Source organism: Podarcis gaigeae (genome assembly GCF_964106915.1).
Source record: "Podarcis gaigeae genome assembly, chromosome: 7".
In the NCBI taxonomy this organism is placed as follows: domain Eukaryota; kingdom Metazoa; phylum Chordata; class Lepidosauria; order Squamata; family Lacertidae; genus Podarcis; species Podarcis gaigeae.
Window position 1 is genome coordinate 8,106,005 of NC_139683.1, and position 13,063 is coordinate 8,119,067.

The 13,063-nt window shown below is 45.1% G+C and overlaps 1 protein-coding gene and 1 long non-coding RNA gene across 4 annotated transcripts in view; one reads left to right on the forward strand and one right to left on the reverse strand.

Annotated features, from left to right (window-relative positions):
- The window catches only part of LOC310849327, a 344,819-nt gene that overhangs the window by 172,913 nt on the left and 158,843 nt on the right, over positions 1-13,063 (reverse strand). The window lies entirely within an intron of this gene.
- FAM135B (family with sequence similarity 135 member B) overlaps positions 1-13,063 on the forward strand; it is a 164,205-nt gene that overhangs the window by 106,715 nt on the left and 44,427 nt on the right. For all 3 annotated transcript variants that reach the window (XM_083748984.1, XM_083748985.1, XM_083748986.1), the window contains one exon: positions 1,919-2,045. In XM_083748984.1, the coding sequence (XP_083605110.1) occupies positions 1,919-2,045 (127 nt within the window). The remainder of the gene's footprint in view (positions 1-1,918; positions 2,046-13,063) is intronic.

Sequence of the window (13,063 nt, forward strand, 5' to 3'; positions counted from 1 at the left end):
GGTTACTGGGCTGAATTTTACTGCATGTAATGCTCTGAAAGAAAATGTTATGAAAATGATATATAGATGGTATATGACCCCAGTCAAACTTGCAAAAATATACCACTTGTCTGATAACAAATGCTGGAAATGTAAAGAAAATGAAGGAAAATTCTTTCACCTCTGGTGGACCTGCCCTAGAGTGAAGGCTTTCTGGGAAATGATATATAATGAGCTGAAAAAGGTATTTAAGTATACCTTCCCTAAGAAACCAGAGGCCTTTCTTCTGGGTATTGTCGGCCAGAAGGTGCTAAAGAAGGACCGAACATTTTTTATGTATGCAACAGCAGCAGCAAGGATACTTGTCGCTAAGCATTGGAAAACCCAAGATTTACCCACACTGGAAGAATGGCAGATGCAACTGATAGACTATATGGAATTGGCTGAGATGACTGGCAGAATCCGAGACCTGGGAGAAGAGACGGTGGAAGAAGACTGGAAGAAATTCAAGATTTATCTACAAAAATATTGTAAATTATATGAATGTTAAGAAGAATGCTAGAATATAAACAACCGGGCACCATTAAGCTAGATGAAGTGAAATATAAAGATAAGTTAAATTTAAGAAAAGACAGACTTTTGGAGAATTTTTAGGTTATATTTAAATCTTAAGATTTGAATAAAGGATATCTAAAATAAGAGATATAATATTGGAAAATTAGATAATAAGAATAGAAATAAGGGGATAAATTTGCTGGATAAAACTTTTTTAGTTAGGAACGTAGGAGCGGGAGATGTGAGGGAGTCCAAAGAAGTTAAGAAAACTATGTTAAGAGATGTGTCATATTATATTGTTTATTGGTATTGTAATTAAAATAAAAACTGCTAATAAATATTATACAAAAAAAAAAAAAAATCAACCTCAAAATCCTGGACACTATTTTCCCTGGTTATATCCTGGGCATGTCCAGGAAATTCCAGACATATAGCAACCCCATCTTATTTAAGTCTAGTTGTTGGATGTGGCTTTACCAAGCATTTTGCCACCCTATGGACCTCTCATGGAGGAGACCCACAAAGAAGGACCTTAGATGATGACTGCAGGGTCCAGGTCAGTGCACATGGGAGGTTCTTCTGAGGTCCAGCTCAAGACATTTTGTAGACTAAGGCGAAGGTGAACATGGTGTCCCCTCCCTTCCATGCACAGAACCTTGACAGGGCTAACTCCTACTTCCACACTAATCATGTAAGAATCATCCTCCACAAAGAGGAGCAGGCTAGCTTAGGGACCATGTAACACACTCCTGGATGCTGGTCCCTATCCTCAGCACACACTGCCTGAGGCAGCAGCCTCACCCTGTCTATTGGTAGGGCTGGTAAAAAATAAATAAAATTAAAGCGGATCCTGCAAGCCTCAAATCTGCCTGCCTGTGATCTAACGTTTCCTTGTTGTCTCTTGCCTGCTCACACACAGACTTGTTGTTCTTAATATTTAATCTAAATCTAGCCTCCTCCCCCCCTAATTTGTAACCACTGTCTGTTGTCTTACCCTGAGCAAAGAGGGAGAACAGTAATCTCTTTGCTTCTTTCTGAACTCCTTTAAAATGCTTAACAATTGCCATATGCTGTTGATGACAAAGAGAGAAGAAAAGCTTACCTATTCCTGGAAAACTTGTTTGCTGCTACTGATCCGGTTAGCGGAGAATTTTTAACAAGCTTTGAAAAAGCCTGAAGGCTTTCCAGAGCACCACAGACCGAGATGAACCTTTGCTATGTCTCCCAACTCTCCAAGAACTGTCGTTTTAAAATAGCAACACAGGGATAGTTTTTAAAATGTATTTTTAGTGCAGAGAGGAAAGGATAGGTGAGAAAACTTTGAAATGTGTAATATTGTTGTTCCATATAGACACAGGTATTCCATTTTTGCTTCTTTGTTTAGCTTTGCCCGTCCAGGGAAGGGCTCGTGGCTTGGTAAAAACAGCCTGGAAACAGGACCAGATCTGACGGGGATGTCACTGGAAAACCTGGTGTTTGGAGCCGGTTACTGCAAACCTGTTGCTTCTGAGGTAGGGCATGGTTATTGTTTGTGGTGATATTAGATGCACAGTTTTAAGGGATGGAGATGGGCCTTAGGCAGGATCACCAGGCTGATAAGAGAGAGGTGAGTTTATTTTATCCCTACTCCCACCGATAAAATCTGTCGTGACTTTTGCCCACTGGGAATGGAAGTGCAGAAAGCAAGGAGAATATCTGCAGGTAGAGGCAGAGCCAACTGCTTCTAGACTTGCCCACAACCCTCTCTTCTCTGCTGAATTCTATACGGGCAACATTGACGTTACGGAAGAGGAAACTGGCCTTCTAAGGCAGAAAACTGTTTACAAAATCCTTCCCTTGTAACCATTTTGTCAAAAAAGGACCGGTGATGCCAAATGTTATTTGGGGAAACAACAGGGGTATTAATATATTCACAGTCATGCTTCTTAAACTTCTACTCTGTTGGGATGGTGTTGTCGATCCCGTCTGTTATACAAAGTGCTCACACCTTAACCAAGAAGAAGAAGAAGAAGAAGAAGAGGAGGAGGAGGAGGAGGAGGAGGAGGAGGAGTAGTTTGGATTTGATATCCCGCTTTATCACCACCCAAAGAGTCTCAAAGCAGCTAACATTTTCCTTTCCCTTCCTCCTCCACTACAAACACTCTGTGAGGTGAGTGAGGCTGAGAGACTTCAGAGAAGTGTGACTAGCCCAAGGTCACCCAGAAGCTGCATGTGGAGGAGCGGGGAAGCAAACCCAGTTCACCAGATTACGAGTCCACCGCTCTTAACCACTATACCACACTGGCTGCACTGAAACCGTCTACAGAGAAGCAGATCTGAGATGCTGGTTGCTCAAATCCCAAAAGGCTAGTAGAAGAAACAGAGCATGCATTTGTTTTACTTACCTTGCCTTTAGTACTGACTAGCAAGGGAAAAGGCAGTGTTTTGTGAAGCAAAATACTCTTCCCGTATCATCAGAACAGTGGTGCTATTTTGAACAGTGACAGCATTACTGGGTGGAAAATTTCCTTCAAATATGAATGTGGAATACCAGAATTGTAGAATTGGAGGGGATCCAGAGGTTCAACTCCCAGTTAGGTGTTCCCTTATGGCCTCTTTTTGTGTCTTGGCTGCAGCTCCCTCCTTGCATCCTTTAGTCAAGCGGTCTGCAACCTAAGGCCCATGGACCACAAGCGGCCCATGGGGGTTGTTTAACCGGCCCATGGACCCTCGGTGCCTGCTTGGGGACCCCCGCCACCTCCTTGGTCGGCTCCCATGTGCCACGTTAAACTGGTGCAGAGCAGAGCAGGGACCACCTTCCGTGACACTGGCCGGCTTCCCATTGGCTGCAGGAAGCTCCACACCAGAAGGAGACCAGAAATAGTGTTTGCGCATGCATGCGCGCACACGCCGGCCCATTGCGGTGTCTGCGGGACCATGAACTGGGCCAAGTAAGTCACAGAAACTTTGGCAGCCCCTGCTGTAGTCTGTTATCACCAGATTGGGCACTGCTTTCCTTGTGTGTGAAAACAGAGGCAAAGTAGGTGTTGCGTGGTTCCATCTTGTCTTCGTCGTAGCATTTCTGTGCCTTCTTCACGCAGAGGTCCTGCAACTTGCTTGGTCTTCCTGTTGCTTCAAACATAGCTGACGAACAGGTCGGCTACGCCAGATCAATTTTGATTTCCCCTAGTTTCCATTGCTTATTCGTTTGATTTCCTTTCAAGTGCACGGCGCTCCAGCGATGATCTGTTTTGCTTTTCAGCTTGCTGAGACAGTGTCGATTACAGAGATAATTGAGATAATGAGCTTGTTTATCAACAGTAGATAGCTTGCTTGGTTAATGTTTATTGCTGCTTTTCTTCCCCCATTTTATGAGCTTAGGAAAAAGTGGTGCTAAATGCAGTTTGCTGACTTTGGAGATAACAATGCAGAGAGAGTCAAGGTGGAAGAGAAGTCCATGCCACCCATGATTTAAAGCGAGCTGTCCAAATTCTCAGTTCCCTGCCTTATATGTGGGTTGGAAATCAATGAACACTTGGGGTCGTCGCCAACTAAGTTCTACTCAAAATAGACCCAACGAAATTAATTGACCGAATTTAATCATATTCATTAATTCCATTGGGTCTGCGCTGAGTAGGGCGAGCACTGGACACCACCCTCAGATTGCACACTTCTCCGTATGATGCATACAAAATTTTATACGTATTTTTAAAACAACAAACAAACAAACAAACATGGGCTTGCAAAGCCATACAACCAAGCTGAATGGGATCAGGATCCAGCCTAAGTTCCCCCTCTCTGCTCCCTCCCTTTCCACTTCCCCAGAACACTCCTTTTGGGGGAGTTACAGCCATATTCAACTGAGCCCAACTGAGCTGGGATGAGAAATTTACCCTGGCATATTCAGCTGCATTGGCGTTGAGGACTTAACGCCAGCTGAGCATGTCTGAGCTGGGAATCAGTTGGTTGAGCCAGAGAACCTGCAGCATCCATTATATTGTAAGTTTATATATTGTAAGTCACCCGGTGATCCTCGGATGAAGGTCGGTATAGATATTTAATAAACAATCAAACAAATAATCCTAAACTGCTCGTCTTGCCATACGATTGCCTGCAACATATTTTCCATTATTACCACCTAAAATTCTGAAGTGCATTCCCATCCTCTCTTTTTTAAAAAAGAAAGAATAATGGGAAATGTAGCTTATTCCTCACAGAGCCCCCCTAACAAACTACAGGTCCTTTGGAGGGGTGTACTTTAACTGTGCTTTAAATCTATGGTGTGTGGGAAGCCTCAGATGCATTACTCATTCTGCATCACAAAGCTGTTTATTTTAACACCCTCTGTTGTGTTTTGGGTCAGTTGAGGGTAATGTGCTTGAAGAAGCTTCAATTTATCTGTAGAACATTCTGCGGGCACTTTGTCTTAGACGTGTGCTTTGGCTGATGCTTAGATTCATATTTAGGCCATCTATTTCCGATCAGAGCATCTTTTTGACATTATTATTGGGCAGCATGGATGATCTGCCTCATACTGTGTAGGAAGAGCCTAAGGCTTACCACGATGAAGAACATCCCCTGGCCAGGTAAGGAACAATGACACAGTTGGAACATTTCAGACATTCTCCTTCTCCAAATTCCCCTGTAGAATTTTGAGCGCCAAATTGTTCTCATTGTGGGAATGCTCAGGGAGGCAGGAGAGGATATATTGTTTAATTATATCCTTCCCAACTTGTGTTAACAAAAGGTAATTCCCCTTTTATTCCCACCTAAAAAGATAGACACAACACAGTCTTGTATAAAAGTGTAGCCTTATTGGAATTCACCGATTGGGTCAGCGTTGCTCCGGGACAGGAGGGAGGAAGTCAAAATGACACCGAGGTTGGTTCAAAGAAAGAGTTTATTCTGCTCTCCGGATAGCAGAAGGCACTTGCGTGGTGAGTCCACAGCAAGTACAAAGAAATGACAGGTTTCATGCAGTTTATATATCCTCCAGGCACCCTCTCACTCCTCCCCTAGGAGCCCAACCACGTCGGCCTACGTACACAGGTTGACATCACATATGTTCCTGCTCTGGTACTCTCAACCATAAAAGGATCTTCCTTCCTGTACTTCTGACCATAAAAGGATCTTCCTCTTCTTACTCTTATCTGGGACGCAGGAGGTCACTACTTCCGAGAACATGCTCTGGCGTTAGTCCCAGACTTGGGTCTCTGCGTCATTTGTGGTCAGGACATAGGATATGTCTGTGTCTGTTCTACTGGTAAAGTCAAGGCCAGTCTTGCCATCAAACTGATAAGGGAGAGAGCTGTGTTCTTGTTTTGCATTTGCTCAACGGCTAAAGTATGCATTTTAGCTAAGGAGAAATGGGGATTTTGGTGCAGTTTAAAAACTGCCTGCACAGTCAGTTTTGGGTTTTGGAAACCCATTCCTTCAAAAGTATAAAATAGTTTACTCACAGTTTCATTCAGTTCACAAAAAGGATCCCTGAAGGCAGACTTAAGTTACAAAATATATACACCTAGAATCTATCCCATAAAGAGATAGTTACTTTGTCCTTTCTTGGCTGGAAGCCAAGAGAGCATCTCAGGCTGATGCTTCTTCAACAAAAGCGAAATGGAGAAGAGAGAGATGTGATGGCCACTCCTGTGCTTTTGTTACCTGCACAGGTAAAGTCACGCCAACCTCTGGTCCCATGTAGAAAAAGTTTGTCCCAGCATAGGAGGAAACAGGAAGTTTATCTACTGGCTGGACAAATGTCCCTCTTCATGTCTAAACATGTCCACTCTGGGAATGTTGTATTTGACTGCTCTGTGTTTCACACCCCACACTCATCTCATCCATCTCTACATTTAAAGCCTACTTATACCACTTTTAAAGTCATGGCTTCCCCTAAATAATCCTGGGAAATGAAGTTTTGGATTTTTTTAAGGGTACCTACAAGTTCCAGAATCCTTAACAAACTACATAAGGATTTTGTTTAAGTTGGTACCCCTAGCTCCAAATTTGCTGGTAGGGGTCCGGACTGCCCCAACACACACACACACACACACACACACACACACCAGCCCCTTCTGACAACAACCAGCCACCAGTTTCTGGAACGCCCACGGCTGGAATTTCAGCCGCAGCTGGGCTGCAGAAGCTGATGGGAATGGGAGGTTGGGTTAAAAATGTAACAGCAGAACCAAGCAATGGCGCCCAGGTAGGATACCAGACAGCATAGGAGCCAAGGGTCCGAGGTCCCATCTCCCCCTCCCCATAAAATATTTGAGAGGGAGCGCCCACCCAAGTTGCCATTCAAATAGTGTGTGTGGACCATGTCATGTGATTGATTATGTAGGGCAGGGCTTACCCCTCCCCCTCAATATTTTATTCAAGTTTCCATACCTGCCAGAGAGGGAAATACAGAGATCTCAGAAGAACCCGATGTTGATGGTTAAAAACATGCGCATGCACGCAAAATAATAATAATAAAAACCAAACTACATAAGGGGGGGGCATTAAAAAACATTCCATACAAACAACACAGAAAGTAAGTAAGTATGGGACATGGGCTGAGAGACCAAGGAAATGCCCTGTGTAAATCATAGAAACATCAACTTCCACATAGCGTTGGAAAGGATCCTGAGTCATTTAGCTCAGCTTCATGCAATGCAGGAGTAAGTGTGTAGCCCCAAAGACTTGTCTCAAGTGGAACTTGCTTCTCTTCGCTGCACAATCTCTTCCACATTTGAGAGGAAGTGCCCTTTCACACTGCACAAAACAGATGGCACTCTTTCGCCACTGATAAATGTTCTCTGAAGTTTTCTCTCCCAGCCGTCCAGCTGATTCCCGGATGCTGGTACAAATGTCTCTAGTGATTTGACCAGCTTGATATCTGAGAAGGAGAAAGTCCTCGCTGCTGTCTTCATTTGCGAATGGAGACAGGTTTCAATCAACCCTCCTCCTTCTTGCTTCCCCTGCTTTGATTCTGCACAAGGGAGCTTGGCACGCTGCTGTTTTTGACAAGGCGTCAAAGGTTCTTTGTTCAGCGCTCCTGACTTCTCGCTGTGCAGAATAATTAAATGTCAGGAGCAGAAGGCTGTACCAGTCCAATTTCCCTAGCTCTTGCAAAGTGACATGCCGGACACAGGTTTTATTATTTCATTTTAATTTTGAGTGTGTGCTTTCTGCTTTTCTGGCTTACTGCCCATCAGGATACTTCTAATTCATGCAGAGGCTTAAAAAAAAAAAAAAAAAGAGGAAATGGCTTTATGTGGTCCTTCCTTCCCCTTTTCAAATGACAAAGGGGAATCTTAGGAGGGGCATTTGAGCATTTTTATCCCCACAAAGTATAGGCTAGGCACTTGCACTTCAAGAGAGATGAAGCTGACTTGGCCATTTATCTTAGCAGGATTGCAATTTCAGTCAAATAGGCCCACAGAGTTTGCATTTGTGAGTTTGATTTATCCCCGCAGCTTCTGAAGGTGGCAAAGTGAGTCAGACTGTTTTGCATACCATTCTGAATGGTTAACAGAAAAGGAAAGGTTACATTGGCAAGTCACTTTCCACAGGTGGAAGATGATGATGGCAGTGATTTACCAATAAATAAATATTATTTGGGGGGACAGGCCTATGACTAGATTTCTAAGGAAGAACAATTTAGGATGCAGCATATCTCTGGCTCAGATGGCTGGTGCCCAGCTCAGCAGACATTAAACCCTCAACTGCAGTTTAGCCAAATATATGCTGGCATAATTTGAACATTCTGGCTTTGAGGCTAAAAAAAGGTAAAGGTAAAGGACCCCTGACAGTTAAGTCCAGTTGCAGACGACTCTGGGGTTGCAGCGCTCATCTTGCTTTATAGGCCGAGGGAGCTGACGTTTGTCCACAGACAGTTTTCTGGGTCATGTGGCCAGCACGACTAAGCTGCTTCTGGTGCAATGGAACACCAAAACCAGAGCAGCGCATGGAAACGTCATTTACCTTCCCACCGGAGTGGTACCTATTTATCTACTTGCACTTTTTGGTGTGTTTTCGAACTGCTAGGTTGGCAGGAGCTGGGACCGAGGAACGACAGCTCACCCTGTCACAGGGATTCGAACCGCCAACCTTCTGATCAGCAAGCCCAAGAGGCTCAGTGGTTTAGACCACAGCGCCACCCGTGTGCCAACTGAGACTAGACTGGCGTAAATCCCCAAAAAGAGTCATTCTGGGGACATGGCATCAGAGATGGAGGACTTAGGCTGGATTCTAATCCCATTTAGCTCAGTCTCATGACCTGGAAACCTGACAGAGAAGACTGTTTCAAAGGCTTGTTTTCCTTCTGCTAGGCTTAGGCCGAACAGCAGCTGACTGCTGAACGGTATTTGACCCTGGTGTAAATTTACGCCATCTTAACATACACAGGCCTGCTTTACTTCAGCTTCTTCAGCATACTGATTTATCATTTGCACCCCTTTCAGGAAAAGAGGGACCAGAATACTGCAATGCCCCTAATCTCATAACGCTTAATCTGGGCTTCTAAAATGTCCTATACATTGGGCCTGCCCTTGGAAACTTTGGGGGAATTGTCACTGTAGGAGAATGGAAGTAAGGCTGAACTTTAAAATGATTGCAAAAGGAAGTACTATTGTTATTGTTTGAGACAGGCATCAAACTAGCACAAAAAATCCCAGCAAACTGAAAGGGGCTAATGTCTAGTTTGATGTCTAGCTTTCATTCCTAATTATTACTGCAAATGGCTGAGAAGGAAGAGTCATCTGACATTGTGATATCTCTATTTCCACAATATATATATTTAAGCCTCTAATACTAACCCTATGAATTCCCTTTCCTGTATCAGCATTAACACAAGCTGATCATAGAATCATAGAATTGTCATCTAGTCCTACCTCGTGCAGTGCAGGAACCACAGCTAGATGCTAAAAGCCACCATCCTATGTCCCAAGTCTAAGTTTGGGTGCAAGACATGATAAAGAATTGTTTGTTTTAGTTACTTTATTATATAGCTTTCATGGGGGATGAAAGGGCCCCATCCTTTCTGTAAGAATTATATACGCTTTAAATTATATACCCCCCCCCCTGAAAGCAATGCAATAATGTCACAAAAACAAACAGTGAGGTAGAATTTAAAATAATGTGTCTAACAAGGTTATTAACTGCCATCAACTCTACTGAGTTAAGAGCTTAGACACATGCATTATATGTGCAATTATACATAGACCACATTCTGAATTAGAATGATTTGAATTCCAGGGATGTGTGTGTGTAGATATGAAAGGCTTTTAACTCTTTCTTTGATCAGAACCAAAAAGTTCAGCTTTAAAAACTTTTAGGTTTGGTAGGAATTGATCAATTTTGTTCCTCCAAAACTCCAGAGTAGATTGTGGGTTCCTTAGTCCTCCTCAGGTACGCCCAGGGAGGTGAGGTCCATCAGCCAAGAAGAGATGAAGATTTCTGGCTCAGAAACTAATAGCCCAATATTCTCCCTGGTGCCACTAAATGCAAAGCCTTCTCATGCCTGCTCAGAAGTAAAATCTCATTAGAGAGACTTCATTACATAACGGCATGAAACAATGAAAAATATTGGTCACAGGGTGGGCGGCTGTTGCAGCCTGTCATGCCAGGCTTCCCTGCCCCCTGCGCGCCCGCCCTGGAGCAATGCCAGGCCTAGCTGGCCTGTTGTCAGTGCCATCTTAAGCATATCCGGAGTCATGGTGCAAAGATTCCCTCCGATGCCCCGCCCCCACCCCCCGTTTCCCAGAGTTGTTGACCTTTTCCCAAACCTCTGTCTGGATCATTATCTTCCAGCGGGGGCTTGGAACGGAAGCCAGCCATATAGTTGGCGGGGCGCAGCTTCCATCCTAAGCTCCTATGGGGATAGTTCTCCTCCTGCGGAGGCTTAGGAGGCAAGCTGCACGCCCGCCAGCCATATGGTTGACGGGGCACAGGTGGCGGATGTGCAGGAGGGAAAGGGGAGCCCACCAGCAAAGCCACACAGCTCCCCCACTCGCTGGGGCGCCCCTGAGAGGCTGGTGCCCTGGCACAACAGGCCAGTAAGCCCAGTAGGAAAGACGGCTCTGCCTACTGTGGGGTTCATTTGAATCCTGGCCAATACAGCTGGGCCAGGAGGGAGGGGCTTGAGGAGGTACTAAAGGCTGGCTGCAGCCGACCCCAGGGGCCACTGTCGGCCGGAGAACAACCCTACCTACACCAGCTCCCATTCAATTACACTGTGGCTTTATGTATGCTAACTTTCCCCCGCCCCCCTTCTTGTTATTCTAAAGCAGCAATGCAGCAGCAAGCAAAGGCTCTAGCAGCTCAGTCTGCTGCTTGTGGCTGGAAAGCCAAACAGGAAGTATGTGTCTGTTTGTTGAAGAGAGCAGACATCTTTTACTGTATGGCTGCTAAAGACAGGAATAAAAGCATGTAGTTACATTTCTGTCTGTGTCTGATTCCCCTCCCTGGGGATATGCAGGGAGCAGGGAGGAGGAGAAGCAGTTGGTGTGTTTTTCTCACAGCCTGAGGAAAATCGCCGGAACGGACCTCGTATGTTTTTCCTGCCGGGAGTCGCCGGAGGGAGGTCAAAGGAATTCAGCCAGTGCCTGAACAGATAGGCACATACCTCTGAACGGGCTAAAATTCCAACAGTGGTAGCAGACGCCGGTTGCTGTTTTCATCGACCTCTGCATCAAGAAGTGGCCTCCATGGAAGCCTGAGGTGAGAGGCTAATCCCTCTGCAGCCAGAAGCTGACCAGACGGGAAGACGAAGCTGAGCCAAGCCACGGAGCCCAGGTATGCGATTTTCGGGCTTAGAAGTGTGAAAGCAGATTGATTCATTCTCTGCTTCGAGGGAGCAACGTTTGGGAAAAACAGCTCCGAGACAAGAGCTCTGCATTCCAAACATTCCTGTGGTTAATCCTGTCCAAGGAAAAGGAATGCTGTTGCTTAGCAACGAAGGCCAGTTTCACGAGAGGGCTGGAAGTCAGGCTTTGCCTCGGAGAGGCAAAAACAAGGTTTTGTTTTGACTTAGGCCCAAAGGAACTGTTGGAAAGGGACTTTCCAAAGTGGCCAGTGTTATAGCTGCCAGGTGCACAGAGTGTAAACAAGCCAGCTATTGGATTTTAGAGGCTTGTGTTTGAGAGTCAATGCAAGGACTCAAAATGGATGCCAAGAAGGGGGGAGGCCTGCCTTCTCCAAGCCTCCTGACCAGTGACAATTATGCATCTTGGTCTATTAAGATGAAGGCCTTGCTGCAGAATCAGAGACTGTTTGGGGTGATTGAGAACCCCATCCCTGCAGCACCAACACGTGCTTGGGAGTCACAGGATGTGAAGGCCAGAACAGCTATAATTCTGTGCGTGTCAGACTCTTAGCTTATTCACATACAGCATTTACAGCACGCGAAAGATGTTTGGGACACGCTGAGAAGGACACATCAGAGAGATGCAGGTTCTTCAGCGTTGCTGTATTTTGAGAAGCTGACCAACCTGAGGCTTGCGCCTGATGGAGATGTTCAAGCGCACCTGACGGAAATGAAATTTCTGCGTCAGCAGATGGTGGAACGCAATTTCCGTCTGGATGAGGAAGTGTTTTGCTTCATGGTGATCAACAGCCTGAATCGGACTTACAAAACAGTTGCCAGTCAGCTGGGGTCTCTCCCAGCAGCTGATCTAACGTCGGACAGGGTCTTTGCCGTCGTTCTGAATGAACATGACAGACTTGCCGCCCTGGAAGTCAAGGACAGGGGGAGACAAGAACGGAGTTCTGACACCCCCACTGCTAAAGCTACTGGAGAAAACGCTGTAGCTTTGAATGTTGTCCGATGCTACAATTGTGGACAGACTGGGCATCTTCAGCGGTACTGCAAGAAGCCACGTCAGAACAAAGGAGCCAAGGGAAGCTCCACAAAGTCTGGGGCGTCAGACAAAGGTCACACCAAGCCAAAGGCAAAGACTGCAAAGGCTTTGATCTCCCTAAAAGCCACACCAGAAGTGGGAAATTTCTTTGTCCTAGACACCGGATGTACGCAGCATATGTGTCGACACAGAGGACTATTTTTGAAGTTTAAGAAGCAAAGCTTCGCTGTACAACAGGCCAACGGTCAAGAGCTGGAAGCCACCGGAATTGGGACTGTGTATCTTGAAAGTCTGAACTTGACTATAAACAATGTATATTTGGTTCCAGAGTTGAAGTACAATCTGCTCAGCGTTTCGCAGATTGCTAAGAAGGGACTAAAACTGTCCTATGATGATCAACACTGCGAGATCTACAAAGATGGAGAGTTGTATCTTTCTGCCAAAGAGAAAGATGGACTGTATTTGTTGACATTTGATCAAAGTGATTACATGGAATGTAATTCTTGTGATTCTAACATGATTTCTTTTGCAGGTGTAGCCAAGGAGAACACCAAGAAGGTGACCTCGAGGGTCAACAGGGCATTTCAGCGGTTGTATGCTGATGTGATTGGTCCTTTAGCACCATCTAGAGGCAATGCAAAGTATTACCTAATATGTGTTGATTCTTTTACAGGTTTTGTCTGGATTTATCTTTTGGAGAGACCGCA